This window comes from Parasteatoda tepidariorum, chromosome X1, assembly GCF_043381705.1.
Source record: "Parasteatoda tepidariorum isolate YZ-2023 chromosome X1, CAS_Ptep_4.0, whole genome shotgun sequence".
Taxonomy (NCBI): domain Eukaryota; kingdom Metazoa; phylum Arthropoda; class Arachnida; order Araneae; family Theridiidae; genus Parasteatoda; species Parasteatoda tepidariorum.
The window spans coordinates 75562652-75580964 of NC_092214.1; the positions used below are offsets into that span (position 1 = coordinate 75562652).

General features: G+C 26.5%; 1 protein-coding gene across 1 annotated transcript in view; it reads right to left on the reverse strand.

The window, feature by feature from the left end:
- Nucleotides 1-17772, reverse strand: part of LOC107452120 (N-acetylneuraminic acid synthase) — a 29433-nt gene extending 11661 nt beyond the window's left edge. Inside the window, exons 1-5 of the mRNA XM_016068433.3 lie at nt 17510-17772; nt 15027-15158; nt 9480-9695; nt 8205-8459; nt 833-928 (exon numbers count right to left, since the gene is read on the reverse strand). Coding sequence (XP_015923919.1) covers nt 833-928; nt 8205-8459; nt 9480-9695; nt 15027-15158; nt 17510-17542 — 732 coding nt within the window. The 5' untranslated portion in view covers nt 17543-17772. The remainder of the gene's footprint in view (nt 1-832; nt 929-8204; nt 8460-9479; nt 9696-15026; nt 15159-17509) is intronic.
- Between the last annotated feature and the right edge of the window lie 541 nt (nt 17773-18313).

The window sequence follows — 18313 nt, forward strand, 5'->3', positions numbered from 1 at the left end:
CCTCTGCCACACTTAGACAAGTGTGTAAATTTTTCCTTAAAATTTAGATATTTTAGAATTTGGTAATTATAAGAAAATTATACATCAAAGTTGAATATCATTAGCTTAACATTAATTAGTCAGCAGATAATCTCAAATTGTCATCAGAGGTGATAAAAGTATTTTGAGTAAATAAACTATGTCAATATTAACAAATAAAAAGTAATATCTTATGTTACAAGATCATTTTTCATTATTTGTATAATAAGATAATATGAGATGATTTTTATGTTTCAATAAATATAATGAGTAATATGAGATAATTTGTATGTTATTTGTATTGTTGTATATTCCAGACAAACAAATACAACAATAGAAACGGAAAATAGTCTGGAAAAGTAATGTTTTTAACAAGTTAAAATAATCATTCAAATTATTGGTAGAAATATATCTCCTTAATATATATAGGATATTTATTAAGGAGATTGAGATATTCATTACAAACATTTTCGCCTGCTAATTCTCTCATTTAATTCAGAGAAACTCCCAAGTTTAACCGGTTTCAATGATTTTTCTTAAAAAATAATATTTCTCAAATTCTGACAGAAAACTTTAAGAATAATTCTTAAAAATTATGTCATTTACTTCTATGTACTTTTATCTTTACCACTGATGAAGCGTGTTAAAAATTTTATAGATATTAATAGCTTTCCCCATAGATCTCAGCATTTAAATAATCACTGCATTTTTCTATACATTTAAATAATCTCGGCATTTAAATAGCTAATAACTTTTACCGACAGAAGATAATAATTAAATCAATTGTGATTAAAAAAGGGAAATTAAAACTCACTTTAGCTCCCAAAGTAACAGCAGCAAGACTTATTCCAATTCCTACTTCATGACCAGAATACCCGATCACGGCTTGCGGAAATAATTTCTGATAATCCTACAAAAGTAATATAAAAAGAAGTAATTTAAAAAAATATATAAATTCATAAATAATGATTGCTACAGAATCTGGAACTGTATAGTGTTAAACTATGCTATAAATTACAAAAGAAGATAATATATGTTAAAAACAAAAACACAAAAGATAATGCATGCAGAAATAATAAAATCTACCAGATGAATTCTCACAAATTAACAGGAAAAATTGCAAAGTATGTAATTGCTCAATAGTTCTAAAGGAATGAGAGAGAATACAATTCTCCCAACAGGTTGGATTAAAAGATTCATTTATATTCATACTTTTAAGAAATTTAATTCATGCCTTTAGTTTTAACTTAAATCCTTCATAGTAACGTTTTTCCAGCTATTACAAACTATATTTTAATTAAATTTTTTCTAATACTAAAATATACCTTATCTCCATCTCATGTATCTCAAATGTATTAGATCTATTATTGTAACGAAAATAGCCAAAGACTATTATGATAAAATATATCATTAAAGCATGAGCAACAATGTAGAGTTGGTGTAACGTCAACTTTGACAAACACCATATTTCAAATTACACTAGTATGGTAGGAGTAAAAAATAAATTTTTCTCATATGAGAGAACAAAAGAAAAATATTCATGGTAAACATTCAGAAAATATTCCTTAAAACTGTCCACTGGAACAAAAACTCTTGATCTTAAAAATAAATCCAAAAGTATTTGCTATATGTTTTTGTGAAACACATTTTTCTTTTAGCCTAACTGCATCTTTTGTTTCTGCGGATGCCAAAGGTTGCTTACTCGCTAAATAACTTCTACTGGGTGTTACAGAAAACCAGGACAATTTTTAATACAACTTCACTAAAAATATATAAATTAACAATAAAAACAAATAATAATAACAGTAGAGTTTTACTAATAAATAAATTTAATTGGTTTAAGAGTGATTAATAAATTTAATTGGTTTAAAGCTTTTTTAGCAGTGCAAGGGGCAAATGCTTACTGAAATTTTCAGCAATAATCTGTAAGTCTTTTACCCTTGATCCATGACCTTCCCGCCAAACCAATTGCTTTACAGACTCCAAACTTTTGTGTACAACGATTGTGTACAGAGCAAACAAATAATTTCACATAGTCGTTTTTCTAGCCTAAACAACTCTAAAATATATCTTTTGCTTGATATTGTAAAAAAAGCCAAAAAAAATAATAAGTAGACTAAAAGATATATTATAATATAGTTTTAAATTAAAGTGGTAGATACTAAGAAATGAACACATAAATTAAAAAGAAATTTAGTAGCTTCTATTCTCTGATGTTGAAAAAAAAAACTTTGAGTTTTTTTACTTAACTCCAGCAATTGATTTATTCAGCTGATAATTTTCTACATCCACATTTTTCTCCAGTATAAATTAAACAGATTTTTCCAAGTCATTTTAAAAATAGACTTTTCTTTAACAAATTAGCAGCCCCAAATATAGTTCAAGAAACTATAAGACTAAAATGTGATTTTTAATTTTCTTAAAAATATGCTTTTAATAACTATTAATTTCTTTTATCACCACATATTATTCTAGAAGAACACAACAAATGTATATAATGCCATAATGTGGTTGCACTTAACTTAATGAATAAAAGGCATAAAAACATTGTTCAAAAACATTGTAATAAGATATTTAATAATGTGATGATGCTATCACAATACCCTCCATTTTCAACCATTCATCCACCAACTAACCTTCCTAAATAAATTTTCATATTGAGTCTAGCACCCAGCATTTAACAGTAATAGTTAACCTTAACAAACTGAAATTCCTGTATTGATACACATTCTATTGTTAATCATGCTCGAAGTACATGAAATTGTATTAAACGTCTTTTTCTTACTTCGCATGCTCAGGAAAAATAATTCTTTTTTATGCTTCACATGTCCTTGCTTTTCTTAGACTTGCATTTAAGCAGTCTTATTAATTTGGATAGGGTAATCAATTTTACATATAATAAGAAATAGAAAAGAAGGTAACACATGATCTTTCTGAGAATCTTTCTGTCATGATGGAGTTTCTGAAAATTCCACTCTCTGTGGAAAAATTATGATGAAAAATTGGAAGAATTTTTTCTAAATAAAAGAAGCTGTTTGTAATGAATCTGTTCTCTTTTTAGTCCATCTACTCTCCTTCATTGCCACACATGCAAGGTACACCTCAATGTGGAAGTAAGAGTTGGCTAATATTTGATCCTGGCAAATTTTTTAACATCTTCCTTCAGGAATTTTATAGCCACTAATGGCTCCCTTGTCAATTGCTCCTATATGCTAGAATCAAAGCACTGACAGTTCCACCACAAATAACAGAACAAATTAATAAAAAAGATATGCAAAAATTATTAGTCACTATTTACTTAACTTATAAACACATTTTTGAAATTTCGTTTCCTGAATTAATTTGTTTCAAGCCCTTGACATCTAATACTTACTGTTCATGTAAAATCAATGATTCAGTGTACTTCAAGTCTAAATTTGTTTTGATTCAAACTCTCCCTCAAAAAAAAAAAAAAAAAAAAAAAAAAAAAAAAAAAANAAAAAAAAAAAAAAAATAAATAAATAATGCTTAGACTTAATTAATGACTTATTTTAAAATTGAAATGAGCATGTTCCAATTTCTGTCAATTTACAAACCCATCACCAAAAGCAGTCTCTTATTTTGCTTCGAAATGGAACCTTGCTTCCTCTTTTGAAAATGAAAGCCTGTATTTCCTCATGTTTGACAGGTGTGAATACAGTATGATAGTCTGGTTTTATTAATCACTTCCTCTCAATGAGCTCAAAATGAAACAGGATGTAATAAAATTACATATTAACGCACTCTAATGGAGCATAATATTATATTAGATATTATAGACCTGTCCATTATATTTTAGACTATTATATTATAGACCATTATATTATAGACCATAAGATCTTCCCTATCATTTTCAACCACATTACAACCAAACTTGTTTCCTCTAATAGAAAATCACCTTGCAAAGATAAAATGTTTTTTAAAAAATCACGCATTAAAAATTTTTGTCTTTGAACAAAAACAGATATCCTAAATATTAGCAAATAAAACTATGTCATGAAGTTAAATTCAAAAAATTAAAAAAGAATTTTTATTAATAAAGAAAAGATAAACGTACAGAAACTGTAAAATTTAATTTTAAGAATAAGATTTAAGACTTATTTGAATCAGACATTGCTAAAAAACACGAAGGGGAAAATGTATCACAGGTTTTCAAATAAAGTGAAAAGTTAAAAAATCTATATTTGAGTCTCAAAAATTTAATTTTGTACCCAGTGTGCTATGAGAAAATATTCTACCGTTCAGGTATCTGTAAATTTCTGATACTAAAACAGTGTGTACATAAAACTTATCAAATATATGGAAGAGTGTGTGAGAGGTGTTAGCTAGTACCAGCCGAGATCTAACCATGCACCAGCTGAGATCAAACTAGACACCTTTAAGTTTCATATCTGAATGCTCTAGCCCATTACAGATTCAATCCAGAAATATTATGTTTTAGTACTAAGCTAATAGTCTGATAGAAACAAATATCAAACCAAAATGTAAGGCAAAGTTAAACAATGCAACAGCCCTAAAAATGTTGAACTCCAGATTTAAGAGTCCAAACCTAAAACATTGTTAAACACAAAGTGCAGAATAAGTATTTACCTTATTTTTTTAAAACAACTGTCAAAATTTTGTGAGGTCTTATAATTTCTTAACATACTTACTACTTGTAATTGTTTGTTTTTAATTGACATCTTACATCAGATTTCTGCATCAAACACAAAAGATAGAAAATATACAAATGAAACAAGGAATTGCATGCACTGCTTGAGAGAAATAAATTCTTGAAGTTTTTTGTTAATCTACACAGAAGAACCTAATAAAATAAACACTTGATAAACATAATAATTTTAGAAAATATTTTTAATATATTTATATAAAATATTTCCTTAAGAACGAGCCAAATAATAAAATTAATAAGAAAACAACTCTAAAATTAATCATCTTTATCATTTTTCAGTGTTTCTATCAAACATATAATTTAATATTATGTAACTTAAACATATTTTTTTAAAACCTGAATCAAGTTCCAACATAATAATGATGCAAATTTTATAAGTATTAAAAATTTTACATAAATAAAAAAAAAAGTGGAGCCAAATTTACTTCAACCATAATATAAAAACTTGGAAAACTCTATTTTGAACTAAAGGATGTTTGCTTGAACTAATTCAATTTATTAGATAAATATATCACAAATTTAGTTTCCTAATTCTCATACAAAAGTTACATTGTTTACAACATAAAACTTTGCTCTCATTTCTAAGATTTTAATCATTTTTTCTACTTGAATAGAAAATATCATTAATAAAATTTTAAACTCTACAGAAAAAAAATTTTGCACCATTAAAATTTGGAGATATTTTTAATCCTACAACACAATATTTTACTATTTATATTCCTACAATCTAATTTTTATAATAAGATTTTTCTAAACGCATAATATAAAAACTTATTTTAAAAATACATGATACTCATTATGGCTGGAAAAAAGAATTTGAATAAAATATAATTCTTAAGGTTTAATTAGTAATAAAGTAAAATAAGATAATTAATACATAATAAGAATATAGGTAATTATAAATAATATGGGACAAATAGTATGCAATATTAACAGAAGAAAAGCAAGCATAAGATTATTGATGCAACAAATGTTTAAAAAAAGTGTTTCGTATCTTACACAAAACGATTGGAAAATAATATTTTTTTAAACCTTAAAAAAATAACTAACAAGAATTTCTCTATGCTCTGTAATTGGGACTTCTTTCTAGATATTAGTACCTAATGATTATTGTGGACCTGAAGTCTCTTAATCCACATTTTATCCAGTAGTTAGGGAACAAAAGCAAGTTCAATTAGGAAAAATTGCCAACAAAGGTTTTTTGTGTTACCCACTTTGGTTATGTCTCAGTATGAATAAGATAAGTTTTTCCCCTACATGGGGGTTGAGCCTTGACTCCTAGGTCAAAAAATGTGACCTGTTGTCAAAAATAGTATTACAAAATGTTTTTTATTTCACAGGGGTGATTGTGAGCCCAACTCAAAAATCCTGAAATTTTCTTGAGTAAAATCATTAATGATGCATTTCAAAAAATTTATGTTTTTATTAACTTAAATCATTGATATTTTCAAAACATTAAATTCTAAATAAATTATATGTAACATAATTTGAATGAATAATTATGTATAAGTTTACTTTTATCTCGAATCACATTTATTATTCTAAAAGAAAAAATATTTACAAATGAAAGAGATGCAAGTATAGATTCTATTTCTAATATTTTTAAATAAAATATACAAGAATTTTTATTTATAAATGTGATCGATGATATCTCGAAACTTCTGGACCTTGGATTTCCAGAAACTGCCTGCTTGCTGTAAGCGAAAAATCCGAATTTTTTCCGGAGCACAATCATCTCTGATTTCAGTTGAGCATTAATTTTAACAAAAAATTAAATTTGTTTAAAAATTTTTCAATTTAGATTAACTTTCACAAAAGGTCAAATAAGCACATTTGAAACAAAACATATCATCTTGATACTTATTTTATGCGTACTATACCAATCTACAACACAAAAAAACACAAAATATTTCAAATCACGTTTTTATACCAAGGTCGGTAAGACAGTTTGGGGACGATAAGCTGATGCTCACCTCCTGGAAGAAGAAAAACTAAGGAGTGTCATATTGATACATTACCAAAACAGTTAAAACTTTAAAAAAAAACTTTTTCAAAATTGAAACCTCTAACCACAGGCCTATTTTTAAAAATACTAGTCTTGCAATTGAAGTAGCATCCTTTTATATTATAGCCTACTAGACCCTTGCGATTATTCAAAGATTTACAAAGTTTAACTCTCCAGGTGAGAGCCACATTTTAACATGTGCTTATCTCCATTGCAAAACCAGCCTTCTCACATTATTAGAAAGAGAAAGAGTGAACATGGGAGAAGCATTCTCACACATTATAGGAACTACCGTAGGGGTAATCAGTTAAATTTCATGGAAAGGTTAACTTAATTTTCACTTATGCTTTATTATTCATCTTGACAAAAGTAAGTTGCATTTAACTTGGAATGGAAAACTGCATTTATTCCTTTATTCATAAAAATGTTGGCCATTTTAGAATGTTAAAATAGAATAATTTTGAAAACTGTAGAATCATCATTTCAGAATGTTTTGTTACATTTATAGGATTTTCTTCAGTTAGTACAAAATTTTAATTTCTGAATGTTTATTATCATAATTGCTGATGATAACTAAAACAGTCATATCTTTTAATCATAAATAATTATCTCAAATTAAAAGTTAATGATCAATCTAAATTAATGAAAAAAATGCTTTTTTAAACATAAATATAATCAAAACATACTTTTTTTTATAAAAAAATAAATTTTAACAACCATAACTTAAACAATCTGTTAAATTTTAGAGAAAATTACCTAAATCTTTTCATTTTTTAAAAAATATTTTTAAGAACTGTTCCAAAAAATTTATTTTTAATAGAAGTATGTTTTACACATCCATTTTTAAATTTACACTATTTAAAAATTTATAGGAGAGTTTTGACAGTTTCTAATTATCAATCAAATACAGAAGCATCAAAACTAAAGAAGATGAAAAAAATTCTCTAATGATACACATTTTTTAAACAAATAAAAATTACTGAAAATATATAATTAAGTGTATTTTGTATCCCATTATAAATCGAAATAGCAATGACTATGTCCCATTCATAAAAATGCAACTTTATCAGGAAACTTTAAGCAATGCAATATAAGATCACTAAAATTCAAAACGGCAGGTGCAACATTTAGTATTACATTAAATTTAAACAATATTTTAGAACTTCTTTTGGGAAAAAAATCTCTTGAACACAACCATTGAGTATAAAATCGCAAATTAATCATAAATTAATGAGTATCAAATTTAGCATTACAAGTTTTTCTGTGAATATATTATTTATAATACTTACTATTTAATTTTGAGTTATTTTGAGTAAGGTTTAATAAAATCAAAATTTGATTTCAAACAAGTTTATCATCTTGTATGAGAAAAAAATTACATTAGCTTTCTTATATAAAAAAAAGAGAAGGAAACATTGTTTTTTTTTTAATATTAAAAGTGTATTAAAACACTTTCTAGAAACGTATTTACTTAGAAAAGTTAAAACTTCTTACCTTTATTACATTAAGATTTACATTAGAAGGAGGAGTGGGATAGCAACTTGTACATTGCAAAATAGCAATAGATTTGTTGACTTTGATTACATCAGAATATACTTTACAAACATCTTCCTTAGCAGCCATTCCAGTGGAAATAACAAGAGGTTTTTTGTATTTTGAAGCATGTCGAAGTAAAGGTAAGTTTGTGCAATCAGCCGAGCCAATTTTAAAGAAAGGGACTTTTATTTCATCTAAGAAATCAATGGATGGCTATAAGAAAAAGTTATTGTAAAAAAATTAATTTATAAAAAATAACTCATATAAATGGATCAAAACCAAATACTTCATACTAATAAATGCTTATCGATTTTATTAGAAAAAAATTAAATATTTAAAAAAAAAGAGAAAAGAAAATTTTTTAGCAATGTTTTTACAAAAGTACGATAATTATTTTTTAATTCAAAATAATAATAATAATTTATTTAGAAAATAATTAAGTCATTTCAAATCTTACAAAATTATAATTAAAAGATACTTCATTACTTCACTGTTAAACAGGAATATCTTTTTTATTTCTATCACTTTATCTCTTTCTTTTTATTATTAAAACAAAAACAATTCAAGCAAAACTATTTTTTGACACAATTTTATAACAACATCTTGTTTATGACAGTCTTTTTATCTATTTATTTTTTCGAAAATTGTACATCAATGACTCTAATCCATTTACTGATATTATGGATAAATAAAAAAAGACAGAAAAAGAAATATGCAGTGATGTGGATTTAATTAATTATAAAATTATGCAATGTTTATTTATTGAAAATAAAGTTCTCTTTTGTTTTAATCATTCTTTTCACTTCCCAGAAAAATATCGCTTGCTTTTTTTTTAAATACAATTAATAAAAGAGATTTTTTTAAAAAAACTGATTATACAAGAGATTCAATTGCAACGAAAATATGAAACTAATTATAATGAAGTGGCAACAATAAAACAAATTATAACTATAATTATAATAGAACAATCTAAAAACCTAAATCTTATGAATGGATTACAGCAATAAGTGTTTCTTTTACATACACAGGATATTTTAACTCACACAAAATTAAACATATTTAAGCTAAAAATACAAAGAAAGCATGGAAAAAAAGGAAATTTTTTTTGAATAAATTTAGTTATAGAAAAAAAGCTTAAAATGCAGTATAATGAAAGTAACAACAAGTAAAAATAGAAAATTTAGTTTATGAAACAAATAGAAGATTAAGTTGTTTAGAGATGAAATAACATACTTTATCCATTCCTGACGCAGCAAAACACAATCCTAGATTATTAGCATACTGGTGTAACTTAGAAAAGTCTTTATCTGTGAAGTTTAAATGCCTTCTGTGTTCTCCATATGTTTTTCCCCATGAATTCTGACTGAGATAAGGTCTCTTCAAAACTTCTTTTGTAAATCTACTTTTAAGGTTAGACTTTTGGAATTTCACACAATCTACACCAGCATCCTAGAAAAAGATATCAATAATAATCTGGTAATCAATCTGACTTCATAAAAATAATTTCAAACATCACATGTATTAAAAAAGAAGATAATAAAAAAATATTCTAATTTTTTTACTTATTATATCAATGAAATAGAAAAGGCATGAAAAGTTTTAAGTTAATAAAATAGTATGTTCTAAAAAAGGAGTATACTATTCATTTTTTGGAATATCGGATATTTCTTAAGAAACCAAATTAAAAAAATCAGTATCATATTAACTTAAAAATAAACTGAAATTTAGAGAACTATTGTTTAACTCATAAATAATGATAGCTGTCAGAGTAATGCAAAATTATAGCTATTTATTAATGGAAGATTTTAAATGAAGCTGCTTGACTTAGAAATGAAGCTTCCATCAGTTTCAAAATTTCACAATTGGAGAAAAAACTCAACGGGCATTCCATATCACAGAATCTAAATTTGTGTCCAAAATATTTCTTATATAATTTACAATAAAAGATTAAACTATTCACAAGTACAAAAAAAAAATCATAAATTTCAACATGCACTACACACAGTAAAACATAAGTGTGACGAAACTTAGTAAAGTGCCGGATTTCAAAGAAAGAGATGATACAGATATGATTGTCTGACTAAAATATAATTCAAAATATAGAACATCTTAGGCAAAAACTACTGTAAAATAGACTAAAATAAATAATTTAACATAATTTTAAACAATAATAATTTCTTTTAAGAATTGGATCATAATGAAAAGTAATGAAAAGCATTAGAAATTTATTTAATAGATGTTTGAATAATTTCTCATGGAATGCACGTTTTACTGGCTTAAAAAATTTTTGTCAGCAAAATCTAACCTTTTTTTTAAGTGATCGTGAAAAAACTGTTTTGATCATGAAAATGGCATGTCGTGGACAAAGTAGTAATGGAACAATGTTAACTGCAACTAATTTTGAATTTCACTTATGGTTATGTTATATGCACTACTTATGCAAAATACTTTTCAAAAGAGCACTATAATACTTTTTTTTAATTTTATGACATCAGATTATTTCAAACAATAAATTTCTGAGAAAAATATTACCCTTATAAAGTATTTCATGATAGTTTCAACAAAATGGCATTTTGTTGAAAATATATTTTCCAAACATATAAGAAAATACTTCAATTATTTTAAAATTATTTCAAGGATGAATAAATCAGGGCCGTAACTAGGCCAGGGCAGTCGGGGTCCCTTATGCAAGGACCACATCATGTTTTTTAAAAATTAAGTACTCTAGTTAAATAAATACATGTAGGAAAGAAATTGTGATAAGATAGAATTGATCAAAATTTTCTTTTTCCTAATTGCATATCTACTTCAACATAAAGGGAAGGGTAAAATTATTCCATTTCCAAGAATTATTTCCATTTCTTAAAAGAACAAACATGCTTTGCAGAGAAGGGGAAAGGCCACAGCTGCATGTTGTTGATTGTTAACACTTTCAGTATATTGCACTTCTGGCTTACTTAGTTGTTTCCTCTACTATCTAGTGTCAGACTCAGTGGCGTGCCAACCGGGAGGAGGCAGAGGACCCCTTTAAAATCTAAGAGATGGGGCAAACAATGTGTTTCGCCCCTCCTAAAATTTAGATACTTGGAAAAATAAAGTCAAGTAAAATCAGTACTTTAAAAAAATGTTTTTTCCTTTATTTTCAATTTTGAAGCTATTTTTCAAAAGGAAAACTTAATATTCCTCTGAAATTTAAGTAGGGGGTCGAATAATGTGCTTTGACATCTACCAAAACGAAGTTAAGTAAAATAGGTAATTTTAGAGAAAAAAAAGCTATTCTTTCTCAACTTTGAAGCTATACACCAAGTAGGAAGCTTTATTTTGTTACTTGTGATTAATGCGTAAAGTCAAATAAAAGTAGAAAAATATTTTATTTCCAATTTTCACTCAATTTTCTTCTGAAATAGTAATGAGGGGGTGAACAGAGTGTTTCGCCCCTTCTGCAATTCAAAAATAATAAATGTGCTCAAAAATAATAAAAATTGGTAATTAAAAAAAATTTCATTTTTGAATCTATTTTCTAAATAAAAAACTTTATTTTCCGCTGAAATAAAAGGGAGGGGGTGAAAAATCACTTTTGCATCTTCTGAAATTTAGACATTAATAGAATAAAATCAAGTAAAGCTGAAAATTTTAGAAAAAAAAATTTTGTTTTAAAACTTCGACGCTATTTTCGAAATAGAGAACTTCATTTTCCTCTTTAATTATATTGAGGGGGTAGAAAACTTTATTTTCTTCTGATATAAAAGTAAGGAGGGCAAAAATGTGTTTTGTATCTTCTGAAATTTAGACATTTGCAACAATAAAGTCAAGTAAAATTGGTTATTTAAAAAAATAATAAAATATAAAAACTTTGAAGCTATTTTCCAAAAATAAAATTTTATTTTCCTCTTAAATTAAAGTGATGGGGTGAAGAATATACTTCACCCCTTCTGATACTCAGACATTCGCAAAAATAAAGTCAAGTAAAATTAATATTTAACTCTTATTTTCGACTTTAAAGCTATTTTCAAAATCGAAAACTTTATTTTCCTCTGAAATTTAATTGAGATGGAAATTTGAAATTCCATCAATTAAATTTTCCTCTGAAATTTAATTGAGATAATGTTCCGAATATCCATCTGAAAGTTTGGCATTCGCTACAATAAAGTAAAATAGACTTAGTAATTTCAGAAAAAGAAACTACTTTTTTTCCAATTTACTAGCTATTTTCCAAATTGAAATANAAAAACCCCCCCCCCCCCCCGGGAGAAAAATACTTCTGTTTTATTTCAATTTTTTTCTACTTTAAAAAAATATAAAATAAGAAAAAAATCCATATTGTTCTTATTCTACTATTATTGTCATACTAATAAACATAATAATTTTATATTTATTAGTATGACAACTTTAAATGTATTAAAAAATTTTAATCTAAAATATGAAAAGAGAAGAAGAGCACAGCATTAAAAAAAATAAAACAAGTGTTTATAAAACTAAAATAATTGCCACTCTTTTACCATACTCTGGATAACCCATCCTACACTGACTATAGCTCCCACAGAGTTGACCCACAGTTATCTGACTCCTCATAAAATAGCCATCTCCTTTTACACTATGGGAAAATGTCCTTTTGCTTCTTTAAACTGCCTTAATCATTTTTATGACCCTGGGCTCTTTTGTACTTTTATAAAATATCATGTATTTATCAAACCACCTATATGTCCGATAAGTTGTCTTAAACAAGCAACTATCTAGATGCTCTAGGAAAACAGATTTGTGTGCATGGATTTTGTTCTTATTTTATATTTTTTAAATTATTAAGACCTTTAAATTTTTAAAACTGGGGCGTCGAATTTTTTAGGTTTTCTAACAACTTTGTTTTTATTAAAAAATGAAATGCAACCTTTAATTTTATAATAAAAAAAATCTTATTTAATTTAATAAAAAAAGCTAAAATTCATTGTCATGACAAACCATTAACAAGAATTTTTTTTTAATCAGCAAAAATGCTTTGACTTTTTCTCATTTTTCGTTTTGGAATATTAAAAAAAAAAAACTATTACTCTTAGCCATATATGATCACTTGGCCTCATGAATACATAAGCCCAATATTCAAGAATGAGTTCTTTTCGAAATATAGCTATATTTTTTAGGGACCTGTCCATATTGGAGTATGACAACTTTGTTTTTTTAATCGATGATTGATGTACATAGAGACAAAAAATTCTGGATATTTCTTCAATTCTGACTTTTTAAAATGTGAGTATATGTGCTGATAAAAAAAAAGTCTATAATTTCCTTCAATTTCCATAACGCGAATTGAAATTTTTAGATTTCAAACTAAAAAATAATACGAAAAGTAATAGCGATATAGTAACCGGATTCAAGAGATTTGTAAAATTGTTATTTTATGATTAGCATTATATTTAGAGAAAAAGGGGGCTACTGTGGACATGGGGGACAAAAGGGCCACCCTGAAACACTTTTGATTTAATGATCGGATCTTTATGATCTAGGACTCCATCGTAATAGTTCGAGGGTGTGAACTCAAATATGTAAATTAAATAGTACAGACGATATTTTATTCTAAGTTGCATAATCAGACAAAAAAACATGCTTTCTCTGAATAAACATAACTTTAGTTCAACGGATTCGACTTTCTAACCACTGTAATATAGGAGGTAGCCTTAATCTGGGATATATGGTCCCAATAATTTGGTCAGGCGAGCTAAATAAAGTATGGACCCCCAAATGTTAATTTCATTTTATCGTATTTCGCCACAGCTCGAGATCTTTTTAAGGGAATTGAAAAAATTTTGTACATGATTATAAAGTTCTTTTATCCAAAGATAATTCCATGCAAAAAATAACTTTTAGTAAATATTTATTAATTTTTTATTTAATAATAGTCTGAAAACTTTTGAGTTGTAAGGTAAATAGTTTTTTTTTTTTTTTTGCATCATTTTACAGTATCTAATTCCACATGGAAAATACAAAATTTTAGCAAAATTGGTTGATTAGTTCCTGAGAAATCGAGTTTATGTACAACTTTTTTAAAATTTAATTTCTCAGTATTAACCAATTTTTCTCAAATTTTGTATTTTGCCATGGGGAAAACTTACAATATTTTTTAATCCAATTTATATGCGAACAAGTAACTTGTTTTCATAAATATATTCGCTAATATGATACATAGATAGTTAAAATGACGGTTAGAGATGGCATACAGAAAGTTTTTGAAAGGGCCCCCGCCAAAAATTTTTGCCCTAGGGCCCTGAGGGATGAAGTTATGGCACTGGAATAAATAAGATTAAAATTCCTAATTAATTTTCTGCTAAAATAATAGCACCTGTTCAGACTGTTACATTCTGACATGCGTCAAAACAATCGATTACTCTTTCAAAAATTATTTCACGAAGTAAAATATAATGTATCTAGTCAATAAAAGTTTAATTTTTGCAAATAATTTTAAAATAGCATAATAATATTTATTTCAGATTGATAAATTTAAAATACAACAGAAGATTTAAAATATCTGAATGGTAAAAAAAGCTAATCCTTGAGTTATATATCATTAAGATGTTCTTCGTATAGGGATCAGATTGATTCATTTTACAGAGACATCTTAGAAAATCTTTACCTACTAAGTGAAGCAAATAAAATTTATTAATAAACTAAAATCATTTGCGGTAAAACAGTTTTAAATCCTTTAAATTTGTGTTTCATACCATAATAACAAAAAAAAAGCATAACAATTAATAAATAATTTATGAAGTTAATAAAATTAGAATATCTCACATAAGCAGCTTGAATAAGGCGTTTAGCTGTTTCAATATCACCCTGATGATTCTGTCCAATTTCAGCAATAATGAAACAAGGATTTTTTGCACCAACCCATCTTCCTGGAGTTATTTCAAATTTTGCTTCAGTCTAGATAAAAATATAAGATAAATAAAATGAATTTACAGTAAAAATTGGGTAAATATGTTTATAAAATGCGAAATATCTTTAAATCACAAGCACCATAGGAAATTATTTTTTTCATGTAATATCTGCAATAATTTGTTTTGAACATAATTTATTTCAATATTTTTTTTGTCTCGTATAATGGAAGTAATAATTTTGGAAACATTTAATACATTAATTTCATCATGAAAGCTTGTGTGTGACATTTAAAAAAAGTTGAAGTTTAGAAACATGGACAACGTTTTTCAACTATTTTTGACAGAGATGGCAAGTTTCTTCCACAGAGGATAAAAACTGCAAAAAAAAAGCAACCTATAAAAAAAAGGTTTCTTACAATCGAAGTGGAAAAAATCTTTTTCAAAAAGGAATATCAAATATTAAAGTTTTTAAACAGCTTATAATTGCAATCTAGTTTATAAAAAAAAAACACTAATTTCCAAGCCATTTAATATATTTTTAAATCTGTAACAACAAAAAAGCAGCAATTAGAAATCAAAATAAATTTTACTAATTTTTCAATGGCTTAAAAAAACTGTAATTGTCAATATTTTACGTTAACAAGTATAGTAAAACTTTATTTTATAATTAAGTAAAGAACTGTTTAAAAAAAAACAAAATAACTTAATTAACGAATAAAATACTAAAAACAATATACACTATTACAAATCAGACAATAAACAAATATCATACTAATTTTTATAACCAAACTGTACTGTTAAGCATGAAAAAACTCAAACCGACATTTAGATAATTTGATATCTAATATACATTTTCCAATTCTAAATAAAACTAATAAAAACTATAGAAATATGGCTATTTTTTTAAAAACGAAAATATGCAAAAGTTTTAAATTTTCTGGTAGGGATTTTTCAGTTTCCTCCATGTTGCCTAGCTTTTTCCTATTTTAGCTGGAGTTTGGGAAGAAATAAGTTTTCCCCAGACAAGATGCATAGTCTGGTGTTTGATCTTATTGATAATTTATCCAATATTGACTTTCTTTACTTGTTTATCAATCAAAATGCAAAACAATGTGGTCAAACTGTTAAATAAAAACTGAGAAAAATAGCACATTTTTTTATGAACTACAAAGTTAAAATTTAATCTAATTTTTAACTAAGTATTCATTTGCAAAAAATATGATAGTGATGAAAATCCAACTAATTCTTAGTTTTAAAACAGAATCTTCAGAACATAATTTTATTTTAATAGCAGATATACCAATAAATTAAATTATTCTATCTTGAAACATAAACTTAGAATGCTATTTGTAACTGTGAAATCAATATGTAATTTGTAGTAGCAAATATGTTATTCAGTATCTGACTGTTTAAATTAATAGTATTAATAAAATTCGACAATGATATTAGAAGAGTTCTTCATATAGTTATAGAATTAGGTTTGACAAAACTACTTTTTTTAAACTTGTTTGAAATCTTCCACATGGGTTGAAAGGAACCTATTTCTTCCTAGGTAGATTTCCACTAAAGAGGAAACTTGTCCTCCTTGCATTCACGTAATATAAAAATAAATAATAAAAAAAAATCTCAAATGAAATATTTTTGTTTAGGACCCTGGAGGATATTTCCGAACCTGTCCGTATCAACTAACCCTGCCAATGTATTTTCCAACCAGTAAAAATTAATATAGCCGAGGGGACTACAAGTTATACTCTTTGAGTTGGTCCCCTTCTGGGATGTTTTCTTTTAAAAAATATTTTTCGCAGTTGGTGAAATTAGGGTTCCTCAGATGAGTGTATCTTTTGTGCGATTAGAATACAAATATGCACTGACTTTACTATAACACAGTTTTTATGTTACAAAACGCAAGCACTTTTGAATATCTGAAGCTGAAAAATCAAATCAACACGTTGTGTGGTTGTATATGCAGTATTTTTGTGAATAACAGGTAAAAACTTAAGTCCTAATCTGGATACATCTAGAATATTATTAAGGATTAATCCAATATTTAGATAAACAAAGACTAAATTTAGCACCAACGTAATCACTGACTGCAACAATATGGAGTACTTGCTAGACTTAATTATATTTTTTACTTTAATTTACAGGTAGATAAATCTATATACTGAATGTTTTTATAACTTTTTAGGAAATTACACAATAAATTAATAATTTTCTTTAGAATCAATATGTTAAAAAACATTTATATAACATTTATACAACGAATAAAAAAACAAAATAAGAGGAACGTATCGCAGAAAAATTAAAACTGAAGTGCTACATTAAATAATAGGTATATTATAGGATGAAAATAAGTAATTATACAGGATTAACAAAATAAAATAATTATTTACGTACAAGGGTAGGAACGAAACTACAAGACATTTTCATTCGAAGTCTTAGTTATTTAACTTCACGACAGATTTGAAAACAAAACTAAATATAATATGACTTAAAAAAACTCTGTCAGTTGAAATAGTAATTTCAGTTGTGCCCTGCATTTTCAAATCATGCTATTAAACAAATTTACTTCAGTGCGATCAGTTTAAACGGATTCAACTTTCTACCTGACATCTTTTAAAAAGAAAAAGAAAAAAAAGCAACACAAGGACATGTTTGTAGCTCACTTAGCGTTTCAGGAAATGATGAGACGAGCGATTAATTCTCACTTGGGCCGGATCACGCTATTAGTCGAAAATGACATCACTGTTTGGGGAAGGGATATACTGTGTATTGCATAGTATTTTGGCGACTGATCTAGATTTGGCGACAGATTTTATATTTAGTTTTCAAATGTGCTCTATTTACACGTGGTATTAATGTTGAGTAATAAAGACAATATTCACATTTTGCCCAGTTTTGTGGTAATTTTTTATTGGCGATCGAAATGGGCTGCAGGTGGCGTAGAGCAGAACTCTTTTCCTATGGCAACACTTCACATGCTTTCCCCATTAGCGGGTAAAGTCATAGAGGTAGGAAGTGCGTTAGTTTCTCTCTGGATTTTCATATAGATTAAAATCTTTTAACTTGAAAAACTATATGGAACTGAAAACTACATTAAACATAGTTCTAAAGAAAAGTATCATGGAAATTTTAAGAAATATTTTGTTTGTATAAAAAGGAAAAATATTGAACCGCCCTTATGAAAAAATCGAGGTATAA